This window comes from Mustela nigripes, chromosome 12 (genome assembly GCF_022355385.1).
Source record: "Mustela nigripes isolate SB6536 chromosome 12, MUSNIG.SB6536, whole genome shotgun sequence".
Classification (NCBI taxonomy): domain Eukaryota; kingdom Metazoa; phylum Chordata; class Mammalia; order Carnivora; family Mustelidae; genus Mustela; species Mustela nigripes.
The window spans coordinates 78,269,938-78,293,324 of NC_081568.1; the positions used below are offsets into that span (position 1 = coordinate 78,269,938).

The 23,387-nt window shown below is 39.6% G+C and overlaps 1 protein-coding gene across 3 annotated transcripts in view; it reads right to left on the reverse strand.

The window, feature by feature from the left end:
* Positions 1–23,353, reverse strand: part of DIAPH1 (diaphanous related formin 1) — a 93,569-nt gene extending 70,216 nt beyond the window's left edge. For all 3 annotated transcript variants that reach the window (XM_059417781.1, XM_059417780.1, XM_059417779.1), the window contains exon 1: positions 23,156–23,353. In XM_059417781.1, coding sequence (XP_059273764.1) covers positions 23,156–23,272 — 117 coding nt within the window. In that variant the 5' untranslated portion in view covers positions 23,273–23,353. The remainder of the gene's footprint in view (positions 1–23,155) is intronic.
* Between the last annotated feature and the right edge of the window lie 34 nt (positions 23,354–23,387).

Below are 23,387 nucleotides of genomic sequence, written 5' to 3' on the forward strand. Positions count from 1 at the left end.
GAACAGAACCTGGGGCTAATGAATCAGTGCCAGTTGGATTGCTCACAGCTGCAGGCTAGGTTAAAGAAAAGGAAACCAGCAACCGGTTCCTTCTGCCTACAGTTTCATTTCTCTTCGTTCATCCCTACTACCACTACGTAAACTTTTGCCATTATTATCTCCTGTTCAACTTACTGCAAAAACTTCTTAACTGATCTCCCTGCCTCCAGTCCGGTCTACCTTACACCAATCCATTCTCCATACTGTATCCACGGGTAATCTTTCTAAAATGCCACACTGTCCACAGTATTTCCTCATTTAAAACCTTTCAATGGCTCCCAACTGTCACAAACCCTCTACTTCAAACTCTATCTTCTGGGCATCCTGAACGAGCTGCAGGTCCACAAACAGATCTTACTGTCTCACCACCCCAGACTTTCCTTAGGCTGCTACTTCCCTCAGTCTAGACTTTGCTTTCAAGGCTAACTACAACAGGCCCTGCAGTAGGATACCAACTCTAATTGGACAAATACCTCTCCTTATGTTTCCACTGTAATAGGTGCTTGTCTGTCTTGTGGCACTGGTTGTGGATTACAGTTGTCTTTTGACTGTCCGCCTCCTCTGCTCCTTTCCAGACTAAGTTCCTTCACGGCAGAGCCTGAGACTTGGTCACTGTATTTCCTACAAACAGATACCATAATCTGGGGCTGCTTTCCTAAACTGCCAAGAGCCCTGAAAAAACTCTGAAATCAATTCATTGTGTCAATGAAAAAAACTGAAGCCTAGGGACGCCTGGGTGGCTCAGTGGGTTAAGCCCTGCCTTCGGCTCAGGTCATGATCTCAGGGTCCTGGGATCGAGTCCCACATCGGGCTCTCTGCTCAGCGGGGGGCCTGCTTCCCTTCCTCTCTCTCTGCCTGCCTCTCTGCCTACTTGTGATTTCTCTCTGTCAAATAAATAAATAAAATCTTTAAAAAAAAAAAAAACAACTGAAGCCTAGACAGGTAGAGTAAATCACTGAGGTCACGTGATCAGAAACAAGCTGGGTATGAACGCTAGTCTTCAGATTCCAAAGCCTAAAATCTTTGCATTCCCCAAATTCTTCAGCCTTGTTCCCATTTAAGGCCCATACTCTTGCCTTTAGAAACAAAAGTGAATATATCTTTTCATAATAAGGAAGATACCACATTCTCTTGCTTTCTTTGGTGCATTACTAAAAACATTTAATTACTTTAACAAAATTATCCACACTTTAGCGCTCAGTTTTGAGTATGGACAGTAAAAATGATGCCTACAGGATCAAAGTTGAACTTTCCCAAAATGTTCAACAGAGGGCAGCAACTACCAGCAAAGCGAATCACCCTATAGGCAAAAGTCTGTTTAAAAACCCAACAAAACGCCCCAAGAGCAAGCTCAATTCAATTACTGAAATGTAAACCGCTGCTAGAGTGTACTACTGAGTGTGTATTGTTTACTTACTATTATGCGTTTTTCTTATAGATCCTCTGTATACTATGCTTGCAAACAGTAAGCTTTACTCAGTATTTTAATTATATCCTTAGTTGTGCTGTGGATTCTGATAAAGAACAAGAATTCCCAGATCATAAAACATATAAATGACTAAAAATAGGGGTATCCAGGAAGACAAATGCTCCTGGAGTTGTATTTGTGCCTCATCCCCCAGATGCTCAAGCTTTTGTCATTTTCTTTCATCACCCTACCTGTCTCTTAATGCTTCTACTCTCACCATTCTCCTTGCCTGCTGTCAATTCTCTTCTGCCCCCAAACCCCAAATCAAACCCTTCCTCTCCTAACCTGCTGGGACTAAATACTTCATCTTCCTGTTGCTCCTACTGAGTCTTCCTCTAAAACCTTTAACTACAGTTACTGAAAGAAGCATACATACTAAACGAAATCTTTTTAAAAATATCAAAATCTGCTCATGAATACAGATTAATAGTAACTTAAATAAAAGACAGTAGACTGAACAAAGCACCTAATTTCTCCCCTTTTGAAAACCTTCTAAATCTACAGAAAAAGATTTGTTTTGCAAAGAAAACAATGATGGAAGGAAGGAGACTATCAGGTTGGGAAGAGTAAGAACAGCACAACTTCAACCAAATTTTGAAGCTGGGAAATAGACTAGTGGTAAACCCAAAAGACCTAAGAAAGCTGAAAACACAATAACCAATTGTAATTATATTTAAAGACTATCGAAAGGCACAAGAATTAGCAGCATGAGGTACCTATGGAATGGGGGCTGGAAGGAGGAGGAGCCTAAAAATAAAACTGGCTGGCAGCTGTTTAAGAAGCAGTTCCTACACTGGATGGAGCTCAATTTCAGGACCCTGGGATCAGGACCCAAGCCAAGATCAAGAGTCAGACACTTAACTGACTGAGCCACCCACGTGCCCCAAATTGTATTTAATATTAAATAAATTTAAATTTACAAACTAATATTATATTATTATTATTAAACTTAAGTATGTTTGGAAAATCCTGGATATGTGAATCTACTTTCACCCATAAATTTTATCAAATCTAAATATACTTCAACTTCGGGCGCCTGGGTAACTCAGTCAGTTAAGCGTCCAACTCTCAGTTCCAGCTCAGGTCACCTCAGGGTTGTCAGATGGAGCGCCATGTAGGGCTCTACACTCAGTGTGGAGCCTGCTCCATCCTCCTCCTCTGCCTCTGTCCCTCCTCTACTATCCACCCAACCCCTTCCCCATGCACTCATATTCTCTTTAAAATAAATAAAATCTTTAAATATACCCCAACTATTTTTTAACAAAAATTGAGCATATATATTGAGATGTGCTATAAATGTAAAACATACACTGGAGTCCAACTTAGTGTTAAGAACAATATAAAACATTCCATTAATGCTGTTATATGTATTACATACTAAAATCTTGTTATATATTGGATTACCTAAATTAGTATTATTAAAATTAATTTCACGTTTCTTTTTGCTTTTTTCTTCTTGCCTTTTTCTGTGGCTGCCAGAAAATCTGAAATTACATATGCGACTCACATTATATATCTATTATACAGGTCTATTCTATAGTAAAGTGCATAGTTAACATACTTTATCTGTGCATCTTGAGTTTCCAATCAGTTAGTCCCTTACTTCTTTTTCCCCTCTTAAAGTAGGCTCCATGCCCAGCATGGCATCCAACATGGGGCTTGAACTCATGACCCTGAGATCAAGATATGCACTGAGATCAAAGGCCAAATTCCTAACCAACTGAGCCACCCAGGCCCCTCTTGTTAGGCCCTCATTCTTAAATATTAGCAGACAACCCAGTTTATTAGACATTTGAAAAACGCCTAGACTAACGTAAGATTGGGGGCGGGGTCTGTCATTCAGACTATGCTAAAAGATTTTAAAAATCACTAATATCCACAAAAGGGAACATAATGCCATTTTAAAAAGAAACATTCAGACAAAAAAAAACCTGTAGAAGTTGAAGGTAAGAGAACAGAAACTCAAGAGAAAGCTCAATAGAAAGACTAGAAGTTAAGAATTGAGGAAATCTCCCAAAAAGCAGAACAAAAACAAAGATGGAAAAATAAGAGAGAAAAGATAAGCAAAGATGATTCAATACACAAATAGGAGAAAACAGGGGAGAAAGTTACCAAAGAAATAATCCAAGAATATTTCCCAATACCAAAGGGTAATTAAGTCTCCAGCAGAATGTATAAAAATAGACCACACAGAGGCATATTATGATGAAATTTCAAAACACTGAATACAAAGAAAATTCTACAAGATTTGACAGAAGGGAGAGAAATTGGTAATATACAAAGTAACAAGAACAAATTTGGGTTTTTTAACAATACACCAAAAGATAGATGACAACAGAACAAGCCTTTTATTTATTTAAGATTTTTTAAAATTTATTTGACAGAGAGGGAACACAAGCAGGGGGAGTGGGAAAGGGAGAAGTAGGCTACCCGCTAAGCAGGGAGCCTGATGTGGGGCTCGATCCCAGGATCCTGGATCATGATTTGAGCCAAAGGCAGACAATGACTGAGCTACCTAGGCACCCTCCAGAACAAGGCTTTTAAAAATATGAAAAATATAATTTCAAACCTAGGATTCTATATCCAACAAAACAATCAAATGTTGAGTTCAGTATAAGCATTTTCAAAAACTTAAGCTTTCAAAAATTTATTCCCATGCACCTCAAAAAGCCACTATAGGATATGCTCCACCAAAATGAGGGAGCAAGCCAAGAAGTAAAGGACTTGAAACACAGCAACAGGAGACCTAACACCTGAAAGAGCTAAAGAAAACCCCTAGGACAAAGATTCTAGAAGACTGTTCTTTGCCAGAGAGCACAATTAAAAGGGAACTGTGGGACCTGACTCCCCATTCTGTCACCACCATCATCCACTTTTGTTCTGGGCTTTTAAATTGGTAATACCTGGTGAGTCTGACCCAGACAGATTCTTGGCTTATTGGAAACATATGTTAATAATTTCTTCCCTTCCTTCCTTGGTCTACTGCCTGGACCTCAAGGACACTCAACTCCACCCCACAGTTTTTTTCTAGTTTGACTTATCCAGAAGAACTACGATTGGCCATGGTAAGCTTAGAAAAAGAAAGTATAAAGCAGTATAACTCCTCTGACCATATTCTTCTTGGGATTCCTAGTACTTGACCCTCACTATAGCCTTGCCAGATGCTCAACTATGTGACTCTTGATCCCGGGGTTGTAAGTTTGAGCCCCAAATTAGGTGTAGAGATTACTTAAATAAATAAATATATAGTAAATATATATATATATATATATATATATATTAAAATATATTAAATAGTATATAAATATAAAATATATTAAATAGTAAACTATATAGTAAAAAAAAATTTATTTCTAAAGGTCATTAGCTGGACCAGAAAAGAGCTCAACAAAATGGTATTTACCAAAATGACCTTCATCTTTTCCAAAAGATGCTCTGTGTTATCAAATCTTATTCAAATGAACAGAAATTGCTCAAAGCTGCACCGCATCGAAAGTAACAGCATCAGGGCGCCTGGGTGGCTCACTGGGTTAAGCCTCTTCCTTCGGCTCAGGTCATGATCCCAGGGTCCTGGGATCGAGCCCCACATCCGCTCTCTGCTCAGCAGGGAGCCTGCTTCCTCCTCTCTCTCTGCCTGTCTCTCTGCCTACTTGTGATCTCTGCCTGTCAAATAGATAAACAAAATCTTAAAAAAAAAAAAAAAAAAAAAAGTAACAGCATCAAATGGGGTGCCCCATTCAGTTAAGGGTACACTCTTGGTTTCAGCTCAGTTCTGATCTTGCAGTCATAAGATCAAGCCCCAAGTCAGGCTCTGCACTCAACAAGGAAAGTCTACTTGAGTTTCTCTCTCCTCTCCCTCTGCTCCTACCCTGCCCCCACTCTCTCTCTCAAATAAATAACTCTTTTAAAAAAGTAACATGATCAAAAATAAATACACTTTAAAAACAAAACAAAATATATTTGGCTGGGTACTGCTCCGCATTAAGACCATCCACCATCACCATAAAAATGAAAAGCTGTCCCCTCAGTCCCCCTTCCAGAGAACAATTCAAGGCTCTGATTCACTCACCACATCCTAATGTAGTATGTGGTAAGATAAATCTTTTGGTTACCGTCTACAGGAAATAAACTTCCTAGACACTTCACAGTTTGGCTTCCACAAGAAACCAAAAATAAAAAAGTCCAAAGACCCCAAGGTATGCCTTGTGAGGCAAAACTAATCATGACTTAATGACTATGAAACACACCGTGTTATTATCATAATAAATGCAAATGAATTATAAAACTTCTCTTCCATACTGGATTTGTGGTGGTGGTGGTTAAACCTATTAACACTTCAGCTTTTAAAAAGTGAGTAGGTAATGGGGTCCCTGGGTGGCACACTCAGTTGAGTGTCCAACTCTTGGTTTCTGCTTGGGTCATGATCTCATGGTAGTGGGATTGAGTCCCATGTTAGGCTGCGTGCTCAGCAAGTAGTCTGGACTCCCCCCTCCTAGCACTCTACCCTTCCCCTCCATGCCCACACATGCTGTCTCTCTTCCTAAAGAAAGAAATAAATAAATCTTTTAAAAGTAAGTAAATGGGACTAAACATGGCAGTCTTTTGGATACAGGTTCCCTCTGTTTGTTTGCCTAGCAACGGAACTGGCAAATTTTTAAACTCAAGGCTCTAAGAAAATCATTCCAGAGACTGACTCACCTCTACCCAATTCCCTGAATCTTTAACTTTTCCCACTCAGCAGGAAAACAGGACAGAATTCTCTAACAATTAAGGGTGGTCTCTTGGCACAAGATGTTCACATAGCCAAACAAAAAGTAGTTAGGTAGTATCCTTAGCAGCAGAGAGGTTGGCAGGGATCTAATAAGAGAATATGATTAAACTTTACTTTAAACAGAGTATATTACATAGTAAAAAGTGTTTCCAATTCCTACCACGGTGCTTCACAAGAACAGTTAATCATGGATGATAATCCTATGAAACATGTGGCTCATGCCACAGAATATATAAATCTCCAGTTGCAAGCCTATATCTCAGTACTTTCCAAATATTTTGTTCAGGTTAACATATTTAATCTTTTTAAAAATTGTAACTAAAGTAGAGTTGATATACAGTATGTTTCAGGTGTACAACACAGTGACTCAACAACTACATATGTTATCAAATGCTCACCAAGGTATTACGGTATTACTATATTCCTTATGCTGTATTTTTTATCCCCATGACTTAGTTTGTAACTGCAAATTCATAATCTCCTTCGCCCATTTCTTTTGCTCATTCCTCCACTATTATTCTTCCACCTTTTAAAAAAATTATGGTTCAGGCTAATACCACACATATCAGAGCTCTTGGCTAAATGACTACCACCAGAAAATTCTAAGAGACCCAGAGGCCCAGGCTTTTTTGGAACTACAGGTTTTCTTAAAATACCTATAATCACAAAGCAATTCATCACTAACTGCCTCAGGATGGTCAAGTCATACCTCTCCCTCTCTGACATCCATCCTTGCTCAAGGGCTTTCTAATCTAAAATAAGGGATATGTTTAGAGTGGTAGATAAAATTCTAAGATGTTCCCCAAGATTCCTAGCTGACATATGCATCCTGTATAATTACCATGACTGTATGACAGGATACCACTCCTGTGATTAGGTTCTATTACTCGGCACAATTGACTTTTAAGAAAAGGAAATAATCTGCATGGGCCTGAACCGATCACACTTGCCCTTTAAGTCTGAGGTGAGATGTTAAGAGACACTAGAACTCAATATGTCATTTCTGACTTGAGCATGAAAAGGGCTCCAAATGGCAAGAACCGAACTCAGCCAATACTGAATGAGCTTGGAGGCAGATTCTCCCCAAGTGACTCTATATCAGAACTGGCCTCTGACAACTCTTGAGAATGCAGTCACACTACTCATGCTGGACTTCTGACTAATGGAACTATGAGCTAATAAGTGGGTTTTGGTTTAAACTGTTGAGTTTCTTATGTAGCAGGAGGAAACTAATACATTAAACAAACTGACAAAATTACAATTTATCTAGAACTTTGGGTAAAGGAAAAAGACTATGACTCCTGGTTTATTTATTTATGGTATCCTAAAAAACTACAGGTACAATTTTGAGCAAATCACTAATTCTTCATGCTTTGGTTCCCTTATTTATTAAAAACAAAGCCAAAGCAGACACACACATTTGGGAATTCACTTCATGAGATCATGAAGTGGAGTGGTAAGAGATCATTCTGTAAGGTAACTGCAATGTTATTACTACATAAAGACTTGTTTTAAAATACACATCTGAAGAGTGGACTAGTTGACACTGTGCTCCAACAACAAAAGGAAAAAAACTATTCATCTATCAACTATACATTTAGCCATAGTCCGTCATTTCGCAAAAAGAACTAAAGAACATACCAAAGGCAGGCTCTCAATATCTTTTATCAGACTGTTTATTGTAACTGCTTCTGGGGATCAGACTGTAAGTTGCTTAGGGGCAGGAACCCATGTCTTGTTCATTTGATGTGGCCACTATTTAATAAATATTTTAAAAATTAGCATCAGTATAGGTTTAAGAGCATAATCCTAAGCATAGTATATTCATTCATTAATTCCTTTACTCAAATTAGGCAAACCTAGGAAATTCCTTAAGTTAAAGTCTGTGACAATGTGACTGTTAAGGACAGGTCAGTCAACCATGAGACCACACCTTGAAGAGTCATGTCTTTCCCTATACATGAGAACAGGGGATGCTCACTGGTACTTGACACACTTTGAGTTGACCTTGAGGAAAATATTAAACTATGGGACACAGGTCACCTAAGGAGTCTTCCACATCCTTTGGAAAGCAGTAAACCTTAAGACACAGGCTACCTATAGGTAAAATGGAAATCCAACAACAATCTTCTTTCAAATCCTCAGGAAGGACCAGGTAAGGTATGTGTCATTTAGAATCATACAGAGCAGAGAGCATGGTCTGGCTCTGATTCGTCTCTTTATTCTATCACAGTAATGACATTCAGTTCCTTAGGATAGTTCCTTAGGCAACAGGAAGTTATCATGTACACTTGAATTCAATTACCAATGAATCCCATTCCAGCTCGGACAAAAAATTTGTCACAACTCCACTGGGCGACAGCAAGGGCAGGCTGAGTTTTTCTTTTTATCATAGTTGCACTCTTGAAGACTGTATCATTTTATAAGGCTGGTATGAAAAGTAATAAAATGGATGGAAAGCACTTTGTATTGTAAAGTGCTTTGTAAAAATTAAATAATATATGATGATGGAACCTATGACACTTTTCAGCCTCCCTTCTTCAATTCCCACTCCTCATTTAGAAGTCAATTATAACTAGAAAGAAAAAATAACAGGTAACTTCTAATGTAGAGAACTTTCCCTTCCATTTTCAAAGAATGACACTGAATTAAGTCAGTATTTCATCTACCATTTGCAGAGAAACAGACTAGATAGATTATGACATCACAACCTAATGGTGTCAAAAGCCTAAACCTAAGAGTTGTGCAGAACTGGAGTACCCACTTCCAGAAAGGAAAGAAAAGAGATGAGAAGGGAGGGGAGGAAAAGAAGAGAAAACGGGTATCTCCAAGAAAAAGGAAGACTAAATGAAAGGCACAAAAATGACCAGGAACTGAGAAACATCAACTATAAAGCTAACTTAGATTACTACGTTAAATGGGTTTAAGGGAAAGAAACCTGAAGATTATAGAGCAGTCCCCAGAAACGGAGATGGCTCACTCATGCTCAATATGATCACTATGGGAAAACTGCTAAAGGAGTCAGACCTTCACAGCTCATCCATTTAAGTTTCATGCTGCCTTAGCAGCCCCAAAGCTCAACTCAGAACTAGACAGTTAGCTTGTTAAAATTCATATAAGAAAAGAAAGGAACACAGTAGAGGAGAGTCCAAGAGCTCTTAAACCTAATTAAGAGAGTTCTTGGGGCACCTGGGTGGCTCAGTCAGTTAAGGGTCTGCCTTCGGCTCAGCTCACAATCTCAGGGTCCTGAGATCGAGCCCCAGGTAGGCTTCTCTCTCTCCTGCTCCCTGTGCTTGTGCTTTGTCTCTCCCTGTCAAATAAATAAATAAACCTTAAAAAAAAAAAAAAAAAGAGCCCTAATTAAGAGGGTTCTTTGAATCTACCCCTGCCTTCCAGAGCCAGTATCTTTTTACTGATCCCACCCAGGATGCCTTGAGAGATTCCAGGCAGTGATGTTTGTCAAGTATGAGTTAGAAATGTCCTACAAAGAACATTAAGTAATTAATCATTACCTGTTTCAGTAATTTAGTTGTAAATCTGAAGCAATTTACTTAGAAATGCAAAGGAACAAACTCAATTTCCATACAACTGTCTAAATCAGTTGGTCAGAGTCTGCTTTCAAATAAACCACATTTCCCAGCTATGATTAAAATGAAGGAAAACTCTTAACATTAAGAGTCAATCCTCTGACAGGTCAAAATACATTCTAATAGTCCTCTGTTAGTTCAAGAAGGCAAGCCTCTTAGGGAAAAGGAGAAGGTAACATTTTGCCTACCGCCCAGCTCATTTTAAGGCCCGGGACTAGCATAGCCTGCATCCCAGATAGCTGATAGCCTAGAGAAAAGAAGGGAAGTCCACTCAGGTTTCACTACTCTAGCTCAGGAGAGCAGGTGGAAACCAGGCTGGGAACATTGCATTCCCCCTACAAGTCCATCCAAACTAACTGCCAGCCCCCTGCACTATGAACCACCAATGGATTGGGACAACAAGCTGTCAACAGAGAAAGTGTTCATATTCTGGAAGTCCTAGTTTCCTATCAAGTATCACAAGGTGTGGCAGATATGACCATCTCTTCTGCTGTCAGGAAGGAAGTGCACATATATTCTGTCATCTGGTGAGAGATCAGTAAGCAAAACTTCCTTTCAAACATCCTAAGGTTCTGATAAAACTTTTGAGCACACAGCAGTATCCCCCACTTGTCAACCGTTCATGTTAAGCCACTTTGCTTTTTTGAAGCCTATATCAGTACCTGTTTTTGCTAACTCTAAGAAATCCTTAAAAGATTTCCACTTTTATTTAAAAAAAGGGGTGGGGTGAAAAGCGAAAATAGCATTCAGCATTTCTTTTTCAGGGAACTGTTATGTGAGAGGCAGTGCACACCCCGAGCAGGGCTACGCTCAGCATCTCAGCATCAGGCCACCGTAAATTTGAAGTCTGTCTGTAAGCATCTGGTGCTTTATCTCCATTTGTTCTGTGCCTCTGTTAGCAAGATGTGGCCTAAGTTACCAGAAAAGCCTGAGAGGTTATTTTTAGGAATGCTTGAAAATGTTTCCATATAAATTACTGGTAAGTGCTTCTTTGCTTTATGTCATTTTGGTTTATGAAAGATTTCATAGGAACATCAGATGGGGCAAGGGCCTGTATAGAAAACAATAAATAATGTTAACTTATTTTCCGAAAATTTTGGCACATAATCCAGTTGCAAATACCGATCCTTGTTCTTCACTTTCTTAGTGTGGGCCTTTCTCTTTATTGCCTGAGCTTAGAATGTAATTGCTCCTTTAAAAAGGGGGTGTTGTCCACTCATTTGGAAACAGTCAGTGACTCAGGAATGCTGTTTCCCAATCTCCGTAGCAACTGTTTTCTCCTCCCTTGCTGTGATGTGAGTAGCAGGACATCTACTCTTCCTCAAGGGTTAGCACATGTATGACACACCCAAGGCCTGGCTGACAGGAAGTTCCTGCAGCTGATATTACTTCTACATACAGGGACCAATGAGACCACTTTGTTTTAAATCCCATTCTCAAACCCTTCATTTCGAAATGATGGTTACACCTCCTTTTTTCCTATCCACACATCATTCCTAAACACCCAGAAATAATCATAGCCTACTGATAACAGCTTAACTGATCCAAAAATTACATTACACAGACATGATCATATGAAAACATTTTCTTTAAATCTAGAATAAGATCTGATTTTGAGAAAATCTTGCAGGGGAGAGAAGCAGGAGAGCATGAGGTGAAATCTTATTATTCCTCTATCACCAGAAATACAAGTAAGAGTTAAAATACGGTGTTGCTGATAGTTCCATACTACAACTGCTAAAAGTATGTTCTAACACAAACATACAATTTCAGGCCAAAGTCCTTAGGCTACAAAATGTAAACATAAAAATAAATAACAAATGGAAAGCAAGGTAGGGGACTGTTTTATTTACATACACACCTGTATTTTTTTTTTTTAAGATTTTATTTATTCATTTGACAGAGAGAGAGCGACAGACAGCTAGAGAGGAACACAAGCAGGGCTGTGGGAGAGGGAGAAGCAGACCCTCCCCCGAGCAGAGAGCCGGATGAGGGGCTTGATCCCAGGACCCTGGGATCATGACCTGAGCCAAAGGCAGACACCTAACAACTGAGCCACCCAGCAACCCCCACATCTATATTTTCTTATTAATAGGTGTTTCACTTTTATAATAAAAAATACATTTCCATTTATAACAAAAGTAGCACTTTTCAAAGATTAGAAAGCTAGAAAATTTTTATGATACATTGTTTTAAAAGCAAAAAACTTGTGTAAGCTATAATTGCAACTCTGTAAAAATGTGCACAGACATAATGACTAAAATATTCACACACTAAGTGAAATAAAAAATGAAAAGTAAAAATTTGGGGTCTAGATACTGTTATTTTAAAAATATATGTATATGATTTTTTTAAAAAAGCATTAAAAAAAATCATGGCACAATACCTAAAAGCAAAGCAACATTATCCAATTCCCCTATTTAAAATGCCCACTAGTATTTACTCTTCTCCAGTAGTACTCTGCTTAAGGAAACACTCCGGCAGGGCACAGTTAGGAAAATTAGGGGTAACAAAGCAATGCGAGAAAGAATAATGAGGGGCGCCTGAGTGGCTCAGTCAGTTAAGAGTCTGCCTTCAGCTCAGGTCATGATCTTGGGGTCCTGGGATCAAGCCCTGCATGGGGCTCCCTGCTCAGCAGGGGGTCTGCTTCTCCCTCTGCCTCTGTCACCTGCTTGTGCACTCTCTCTCTCTAACACTTTCTATCTCAAATAAATAAAATCTTTTTTTTAAATAATAATGAATAGCCTAAAAGCTAGTTCACCTAAATACATGACTTTAAGCAAATTAGTACTTCCAGGCCTCAGTGGCCTCCTCATATTAAGATGAGGAAGCTGGATCAGATCATTTCTATGGTCTCTTGAGAGGCCCTTAAAGACTGTGCTTAGTTTATTACTGCTCTTTTCGAGGGTAGCCCAATGCCTGCTGCTTGCCTGATAGTGCATATCCTACGGTGGCTTCTCACCACTTCTTCTTGTGGTTTCAATCACAGGAAACAGACGTCACCCATGGGCCTAGAAGTAAGTAACGAACAAGCCCTGGCGGATGCAAAGAGCTGCCAACTAAAGCCAACTCCCATCTTTCTAAAATACAAGAATCAAGAAATCACTAGAAACTTTATCCCTGGGGAGCCTAATACACATCTTTCACAAAAACTAACAGAACTAAAAATATCTCTGTAGGTTCCATGCATGCAGACATGATGAGAGAATTTTAGAACAGTCTCACTCTACTTTGCTTCTATGACCAAATGAAGAAATTGAAGATTAGCTATGGGTAGGAGTACAAGTTTTTAGAAGGGGGAAAAAAGGTCACTAGCACCTTCTGTGGAGACCTAGACATATCCTGAAGACTTGGGAGACTCATCCTTGTCTTCTTTATCTAATATTCTATGTAAACCTTTAGATAGCCCTAAAAAACCATGATACCAAGAGATTAAAATAATATGGGGACTTACCAATTATTCACTTTACATGTATGCTAATAATCCCTACAGAACTGGGTCAAATACTGCTCTCATTCATAATGTTGAAAGTTGGCAGCCCTGTAAACCCTTCCTTTCAAAATGATGGTTTGAAAGTTGGCAGAACTATCTAAAATAATGCAGAGATTTTTAATCCTACAGACAGTTTCTTCCATTAAACACAAAACTAAAACATACTATCTCTAAAGAATAATAAACTTTTCTCAACAGAGTTCTTCTGGTCAGATATAGTTAACATTAGTGGTTCTCTTCACCTCAGTTCCCTTGGTCAGAGAGGACTAATGTTTTTAAACTGCCAATCTCCTACATTAGACCATAGAAATGGAGGACTTTGAAAATCATCTCAAGACTCCCAAGACTAACATTAAAACTAAAATACATAAGAGGATATTGCTAATGTGAGCAAAACACCACCAGTGGGCTTAAGCACCTCACAAGCAAAATGAGAAATAAGATCCCCCCAAAAAGCTGCCTCTTCCCTCTCTATATATATTATATATAATACATATGTGGGGGTTTTTTCATTCACAAAAGATTAAAGAACACTTCAAAGAGCAAGCAATCAAAACCCACATGGCATTATAGGAAACTTTTAAGAAGAAATAATACAGCCCAAAGATAAGTTCTGATTGTCCCCATGGTGGGATTTCCCACCTGAGCCCACAATTTGGCTATCCAGTTTTGAGATCCAGCCAGAGTCATATTTTCAAAATCTAAATTTATCGCTCAAAGCCTGAAAAGATGGGTGTGTTAAAATTGATAAGGATTGTAAATTAAAAAAACTTAACAATCTAAATTCCATCTAGGTATTAGAAATGATCTGCTGAAACGTTAACACTTATCTATTCTGTTCTTGGATATGCTGATTTACTGTCACCACCACACATTCACATGGCCAGAAACTGCTCATCAACATGCACCATGACATGCTACAAAACACTAATTTTCAGTCCTGCTGTCTGCATGTTTCTACAAAAAGAGAACCTAAAAGCCCTTAACAGGAATAAAATAATCTCTATGGGGGTGCCTGCGTGGCTCAGTCATAAGCATCTGCCTTTGGCTCAGGTCATGATCCCAGGGTCCTGGGATAGCAGGGAGCCTGTTTCTCCCTCTCCCACTGTTCCTAGTTGTATTCCTTCTCTCGCTGTGTCTCTTTCAAATAAATAAATAAAACCTTTAAAAAAAAAATCCCTATGAAGTGGCTTCACCTTTCTTAAATGACGAATCTCCCATATAAATCCTCTTGACTGCTATAACTGGGCCATTTTCTTTACCACAGCCACACATTCTTATCTCTGATCCTCTGTTCACACCGCTCCCCACACCATGAAATCCCTTCCCTTCTTCTCTGCCAACCCTTGTATTTCCCTCCAAGGGCAGACATATTCCACATCTTCTATGAAATTAATTATAACTGTCCACAATTACACCCTAGATCTTTTATCGAATTTGGGACATAAGGACAGGCCTTTGAATTTAATATTAGAGATTCATACTGAATCTCTAATATTACAAGAAAAGACCAAAAAAAGTGGAATGACTTGCCCAGAGCTCAAATGGTTAATCAGTAGCAGAGTCTGACTAAACAGCAATATTTGGAAAGAATACTTCAGTGGGAATGGAAGATAAGAGTTCTACTCCTATGTCTAGCTATAAATGTAGACAGACAACTTTCCTAGACCCACATTTCTAAATAAAGGGTCTGAATGAAATAATTTTTAGCATCCTTTAAACTTGCAGCATTCTAAGATTCTGAAACTTAGTTCTTCTGACTCACAGTCCAGTACTCATTCCACTTAATTCCTTCACTTCTCTGAAATTCTACAGCTTTCACCCTCTGTGTCCATAGCCTCTGAGCTTTTCCTACCCATTCTCTTACTGACATGACTGAGATGACAATGTATTAAAAAGCAAGGGCTGAACAGGACACGTGATAGGACAACCACATGACTTCCTGATCTTTAGCCTTTTGGATCCATGTGGATTCAGAGAGGAAAAACTCTACTCTCTACTCTCTGCCACTAGTCATAGAGAAAATCCTAGTTCCGGGTACCCAGATCTCTATGGCAATGTCTTAATTATTAACCACAGGCAAAGAACTGCCAGATCTAAAGAACAAACATCAGTAGGCCCCAGACTCAGAAGAGACCCTGGAGTTATTAACCATTCACAATCCTTAGAGTCAAGTTTCAGGGCCACAACGAGAGGATTTTAAAGATACCATATGCCACTTCTAAAAAACAGAAAAGAGGAGCACTGGGTGGCTCAGTGGGTTAAAGCCTTTGCCTTCAGCTCAGGTCATGATCTCAAGGTCCTGGGATCAGCCCCGCATCAGGCTCTTTGCTCAGCAGGGTGTCTGCTTCCTCCCCCCTCTCTCTGGTGGCCTTGTGATCTCTGTCTGTCAAATAAATAAATAAAACCTATTTAAAAAATGATAAAATACAAAAAGGCAACTATTAGAGGTGGTCTAACAACAACTTCCTCCTTCTCATTTGTCATCACTGCTTGCTGCTCTCATCAGTTTAAACACTGAAACAACTGACAGGTGATGTTATTAGAGGTGTTTCATTTACAAAGAAGATAAGGTTGCATTTTTAAAAATAGTAATTGGCAACTTCTTAATAACTCATGAGCCAAAGGAAAGACTGGTTTTGCTACACTGAAATAGCTACCTGTTCATGCCTAAGAAAGGTTTAATTTTAATTCTTGCAAAGACTCCAAAGTCTACATGACTAAATGCAAAAAGCAGTTAGCCATTTAACCACTGCACTTTGTCCATCTAGACCCAAACTTCCTTCCCACCAAATGAATTGGAGGACATCCCAGTTTTAATTGACCACAGTCATCAAATGACTTAACAGATGACATCAAAATTTTCTATGGAATTCCTAGCAGTGAATACTCTTTTATACTCCAGGTGCAAAAACTGGACGCTTGTAAAACGTCACTACAATGTAGTGAATAAGATTTTTTTTTTTTTAATCAGCTAGATCTCAGTTTGAATCCCAGTTCTACGAGCTAAAGCATGCTGCTTGATCTCACTAAGTCTCAGTTCAATTACCTATAAAATGGGAATTACAATAGTGCCTATAAGACTGAGGTAGAAATTAATGAGATAATGAATCGAAAGCTCTTTAGCAGAGTCCTAGGGCTATAATAAGTATGCAACAAACAAACGCTCTTACTACTGCTACTGCTGTTACTACTACTCCCTGTCCTTCCGGTCTGGGATGAATTTATCTTCCTATCTATTAAGATGCTGAACATACATTAACATTTATAGATAGGAAGACCAGCATTATACAGTAACACACAGAGTACACAGAACAAAATGTTTCTAACACCACATATTAAGATGAAAATGCCATCAGGACAAATTGAATCTCAAAGTTTCCCCAATTTCAAGTATCAGAAATGTTCTGTCTTTGCCTATAGGTCAAAATTTACACCCCAAACAGCATGAGTGGAATAGAACTAACAAATCCACAGCAGAAAAGCAGAGAACTTCAGAGCTTCATCTATAAAACTTCTTAAAAGAAAACAGAAGGAGAAAATCTTAGGAGCTGTGATTTTAGCAGAGATTTCTGAAATACGACACAAACAGCAAAAAGTTTAAAAAAAAGTGGACCTCAAAATTAAACACCTTTGTTCTTCATTCCAGTGTTAAAAAAATGAAAAGGCAAATCACAGGAGAAAGAAAATATTTTTAAAACACATATCCAACAAATGACATTTAGACTACCATAAAATAATTTAAAAGACTAAAATTTTGAACAGATACTTCAGCAAAGATATACAGATAGCAAATAAACAAAGTGAAAGATGCTCAGCACTACACAAATGCAAATAAAAGCCACAATGAAATACCACTACATACCCACTAGAATGGATAAAATTTAAGGGTCATCATAGTAAGAGTTAGCAAGAAACTGGAACTCATATATTGTTTGTGGGAACGGAAAATGGTAGTCACCTTGGAAAATAGTTTGGCAATTTTTTAGAAAGTTAAACAGAGCCCTACCAAAAAAAAAAAAAAAAAAAAAAAAAAAGGCAGCTTTACCTGAGATTTAAGGTCAATACCAAGGTATACTTCTTGGTTTTCTATGACCTTCAGGATCAAAGTGAGTTTATAAATCAGGATCCTTAAGGTATGTTAAATCTTAAAAGGAAATGGCAAAGTCTATGTTTTTACACAGCAGTATTTCTAAAATAGGGAATAAATCACACAATCAGAAATCCAGAGGGGTGCCTGGGTGGCTCAGCTCATGATCCCAGGGTCCTAGGCTCCATCCCGCTCACTGCTCAGTGGAGAGCCTGCTTCTCCCTCTCTCTCTGCATCACCTCCCCCCCCACCTTGTGTGCTCTGTCTCACTCTCACTCTATTTTAAATAAATAAAATCTTTTTAAAAATTTTGTTAAATTAAAATTCATCCAGGCCTTGCATGTTTTAATAGAAATTCCTTAAAAAGAAAAAATCCAGAAAAATAATCCAGGACACCATAAACTCCACCTCTATCCATTACCATAACAAAATGTCAAAGTCACTACCACCTAAGGACCACTTATAATTACCACCATTGATGGAATCTCCTATCTTCCATATTAAGAACACTTCTATAGGGGCACCTGGGTGTCTCAGTCAGTTAAGTGTCCAATCCCTGATTTTTGGTTCAGGTCATGATCTCAGAGTCGTGAAATCAAGAACTGCACTGGGCTCCATGTTGGTCGTGGAACCTACTTGAGGTTCTCTCCCTCCTCACATACTTACTTATTCCACATAAGAATGCCATGTGTTTCTCTTAATTCAGTTACATTATACTAACTTTCGTTTGTCTCTCCTTTATCGTTCCATCTCCCTTCTTAGAGAGGGAAGAAATTTAAGCAAATATTTATAGGACAAACTGAAACTCTGTGATTGTCAGTGAGCCAAGTAACACAGAGCCAGTTTCTTCAATCTTTTCCCTCTCAGTCACATAGCTTCTAGTGTATCCATTCCTCTTATATAACCTCTTTCTACTATTCTAGCTATTCCAAGATCTTGAAATTTACTAAAGGAAATGCAGGATCCAAAATTTTAGTTTCTATTCCTCCATTCGTTTATCCAAATCCACCCCGTAGCCCCCGATGTTTCCAAACTCCAAATGTAAGAAGAGATTGCTACACTGAGTGGGTGTTTGGGCTTGATGACATTTAAACCCCCTTACAACACTAAAATTTTAAGGCTACCATTCACAGCAAGCTTTAATAATGAATGGAAGAATCTCAAAGCTGAAAGAACAATGATAATCAGTGGTAAAATTCATAAAAATACTGGTCCCAACACTTCTCTTTTCCTTCAGTAATTCTTTTACTTTATTAAAAAGGAATCCTCTAATAAAATGTTTGCCTGAAAAAAGAAAGAGTAAAAGAGAAGTGGATAAGAAGGTAAAATATGTTTCCAATCTTTAAACATTCTTTAATTTTCAATTTTAGCTTTGAAGCTTAAGAAACTTTAGTATCAACCGCTTTTACCATTCCTGATTCCTCAAAAGGACTAGCTGCCAATGGGACTGGGACCAGCCCTCAGAGAAGCAGACAGGGAATAAAAACAAAGACAGAGGGAATGATAGTAGCTGGGCAAGGGGAGAGGGTTGGCTTTGCGTCATATAACCCTAAGTAGGGGCAAACACCAAATGCTGCTTTGCTCATTTTTTTCCTACTGCTTTCAAACAAGAGTGAGTGGGAAGAGGAGGCTCAACATAATAAAGAAAAACAGGTAATACATGGTTTGTTTCAAATAGAAATGCTTTCTGCAGTCATGAATGACTTCAACTGAGACATAAAATGGGAGAAAAACCATCTGCATATACAAACCTTTTCTTCTTTATAATACCTACCATTTCTTGTTAATAAACATGACTAACTTGTTCTTCTAAATCATATGTGGTAAAACTTTATCTTTTAAGCCTCCATTATATATCACAGAAAATATAACTGTCCAGGAATAACTTGGCAATCCATTTATAAAATACAGAGGGCCCCATGGGATAGCAAAAGGTTATTCTATCATACAGAAAATAAAACTAGTCTATTCTGACCCATATGCCCAGCGACAAACTTAAACCACTTCTCCCTTATTACTATTTTCTCAGGTTTTATAGTAAACATAATTCACAAGTCATAAAATTTTCAGGTCTTTTCGAAATAAAAGTATCCCAATGTTTATCAACTCTCCAAAGGCAGAGATTTTAATTCTAAGGCATTCCCTCAGTTTGACCTCTTGCAAAGGAGGATTTCCTTTGAGACCAGTAAATATAACATGACCAAATAGATCCCTGTTACCTCTTCAAAGACAAGGCAGGAAAAAGAGCAGCAATTTTAAGGTATCATTCTGTCATCGTAAACCTCAGAAACATTCCTGTAGGCTCCCCTCTCTTTCTAAACCAAGCAATCCCCGTGTTTATCATCTTTCAAAAAAACCCCACATAAAAAAAAAAAACAAAACCCACATGACTTGTATAAAGTTCTCTGACATCTTTTATCTTTGACTGTTCTTTTTGGATGGACAGGGGTTTACAACCAAACATTTATACTTTCATTATCACTCTGCTTTTAGAAGGGCATGAAACTACCCCTTGGTGAATATTTAATATACACATCCAAAATCAAGTAAGATCTTAAAAATTATGTATATTCTATTCTCTCTAATCTCATGCTAAAACTCATGTTTTACAAAATCATGCCCCTAGCTGATTCAGGAAGCAATATTCTTTCTTAGAATGCAACCACTTCTTGATTGTATAAGGCATATAGTTTATAAAATGCAGGAATACTCTGCATCCTCCTAACACTCTGGTTGTAATTACTACCTTTACACATATTTCAGCCAGCAGTCTATTTGACACCCACATTCATCGCTGCTGAAAAATCAGAATGCATTCTGTTTGTTCCCAATTTTTATTTTCTTTCACCCTAAGGACTTGTGAAACAAAGTGCAACAATGCTGGAGAAGGGATATGCTTAAGGCCCAGGAGGAGAAAGACTCCTGAAAAATCAAGGGGGAACACCAGGCAGTCTGGCTTGAGCCACACACATCAGCATCTCTAACAACCAAGTGTTTTTAAAAGATGATTCCCAACCACTTTTTAAACTTCGACTCCATGTGCTTTCCACCCAAGATGCATCAGAGAGTTAAGAGAGCATCTTCGGCAATAAGTAAGCTCTGTGTCCCATTCAGTTGATACATACTTAGAACCTGTATAAGCTTGGAAAGGTACAGAGCAGCAGAAACAACAAAAAATTCTGCAGAAGCAAACAAATAACCTTCAGGCACACAAGGTCTAAACCAGTGCAGCTTTATATAGTACCTTCTTGACGGAATTCCAGAGGACACACTCTAGCAAAGGTGGAACAGGGAAAACAGCTTTCAATTTGCTTTTAGCCTGCAGTTCAAAAAATTAAGCCATGGGTAACAAAAGCACACCAGCAATCCCTCCCCTTCCACCCACCCACACACACATCCAGACACAAAGAGAAGTGGACTGCAATGCTTCTCCTAGTCTCTCATTGCCACAGACTTCTCATAAAAAGAACAATGAGAAAGAAAATTCCCATGCCTTGAGGTAAGTTACCGTTGGCAAGAAAGGAATTAAGTAGCACTACTTTTCAAGAAAACTTTCCAATCCTCTAGCTCTGAATGCAATTCTCACTACCTGTTCTCTGTATTTTTTTTTTAAACAATTCAGCAGGCTAAGAGTTAAAACCAACACCTCAAAAAGAAAAAGAGAACTTGGTTTGGCTCCACCCTCTGTAAAGCAAATACCAAACTCTGAGCCAAATCCACTCAGCACATACAAGACTCCATGGGCATTCCAAAACACAGGTGAAAAGTTAAAAGTTTCCTCACGTATCTCAACTTTCAGCACCATGCACTTAGATTTCTACAATTTCACTTGTGAAAGACACAAGTGTTAGATAAAACAAAAACAAATAAAACTCTATTTAAAGAACTTGAAAAACATTTACAAAAGTCACAGAGTTCACTATATATTAGCAGGAATAACTGGAACTCGGGTGAGGAAGGTCAAACAGTACCCATGGAAACAAAAGCAAAACAAAAATAACAGATATATACGCAGAAATAAAAAAGGAATATGGGCCCCAGAACTTAAGTCTTAGAAGGAAAGCTCTCTGAGTGTCAATTCCTATCCTAAAGAAACATAAGGAAACGTTGCTTTAATTGCCACAGGGGAAGGGTCATCACTACCACTAACCCAACACTTCTGGAAAAAAAAGATGTTCACATGAAAAACAGGCAGTTACTGACAGCCCATAAGTCACTGGAAAGGGCAGTCCAGAAGCACCTGCCTTGCTAGAAATAGGTAGGAAGAGATGAGTCACTATTTTAATTCTGCTTAGTGCTCTCCACATCTCAATCCTCTAGGTCCCAAAGAAACATTTTCTTCCTGTTTCCATGATTTTATCAGTTTTCTACCCAAACTTGTGTTCAGTTGGGTCAGAACACTAAAGGTTGGGGATAAGAGAAAAGAGAAAGAGCGAAGAGTCAGAACCCAGTTGATTAGTACAAAGAGATCCTGGGATGAGGGCATAATTACTTGGAAGACAAGACCAACTACACTTACAACTAGCAAATGATTACTAAAATTCCAGATTCCCTCTCTTGGATAGTGCCCCATATCTCTCAAAGCTTTTACAGTAAAAAACAAACAGCTCCCTGGAGAAAGGAGTAAAAAAGATTTAGTGCAAGCAAAGGTAATGAAATATGATAGTGTTACATGAATATCAGTATTCCTTCAGACTCGGACTGGAAGTCACTAGCACCTGAGGAAAGCCATGCTCTTCTACAGGTCAGAAAAGGAATGTCACTAGGCTATCACACAGGAGGTGGCAGATGGGCTGAGATGGTTATCATGGGAAACGTACAAAAAGCAACTGAATTACTCAGAAACTTCTTCAACTTGCAGGGTAACTTCCTCCCTACGGGAGAGGTTTAAATCACCAACCTAGGTCAAAAGGGGCACATCATTATAATGAAAAGTTCTAATCCCCTGAAAAGTGATAAGCAACAGGGCAAAGAGACAGGTTTTCTGGATGGAGCTATCCCGGGAACCAAATTAACGTCATGCCCAATGACCATGGATAGACCTGGGCAGGAACCCATTCCTGCAATCTTAAGGACAAACATGTAAGGGAGGAGGGAAGGTAGGGCCCAAGTCAGGTAACATTCCAGAGGGGAAGGATTATCAGGTGACACCAGGCTGAGGGCCCAGAGCTGGGGCTAGGAAGGAGGAAAGTTAGCAGGTGAAAGGGATCAATCTTGAGAAGGAAGTGACCTTTAGGAGAAGCAAATTAAGAGGATACCAAAAAAAAAAGGGGGGGGAGGAGTAAGAGTAAGAGGGAAAATGGACCCAGAAAAGCACAGAGAACAAGACAGAGGCGGGTGCGGGTAACAGAGAAGAAGAAAGGAAGTGGGGCTAAGAGGGAAGGGATGGGGCTAAGACCCGCCAGGCTATGGGGGCGGAGGGCCCAGCTGGCTGGCCGGCGGGGGGAGGGGGGACGGGAAGGTGTGAAGAAAGCCCCGAGGCTGCCAGGGCGAGAGCGGTGTAGGACTCTGGGGTTTCCCGAGGTCCCTACGGGAGGGGTAGGATGTCGGACTGTGGAGCCCGGGACCCAGTAAACCCAGAAAGAGAGGCGCGGGGGCGGCTCCCTAGAGACAGGCGTGCAACCCTGGGGCCGGCTGTGGGGGTCTCCCTGGACCGGAGGGCGGTTACGGGGCCAAGCTGAGGGAACCGGGTGGGAGGGACACTCACAAATTTCTTGGATTTGCCGCCGTCGCCGCCCGCCGCAGGCAGCTCGTCCGGGCTCCGGCCCTTCTTCTTGTCCCGGGGCCCGCGGCCGGGGCCCTGGCCCCCGCCAAGGGGGTCCATGTCCAGGTTCGCGCTGGCAGATGACCCCGCGCCAACGCCGCTACCGCCCGGCACCTCCCGACCTGCCGCCGCCGCCGCCGCCGCCGCCGCCGCCGCCGCCGCCGCCGCCGCCGCC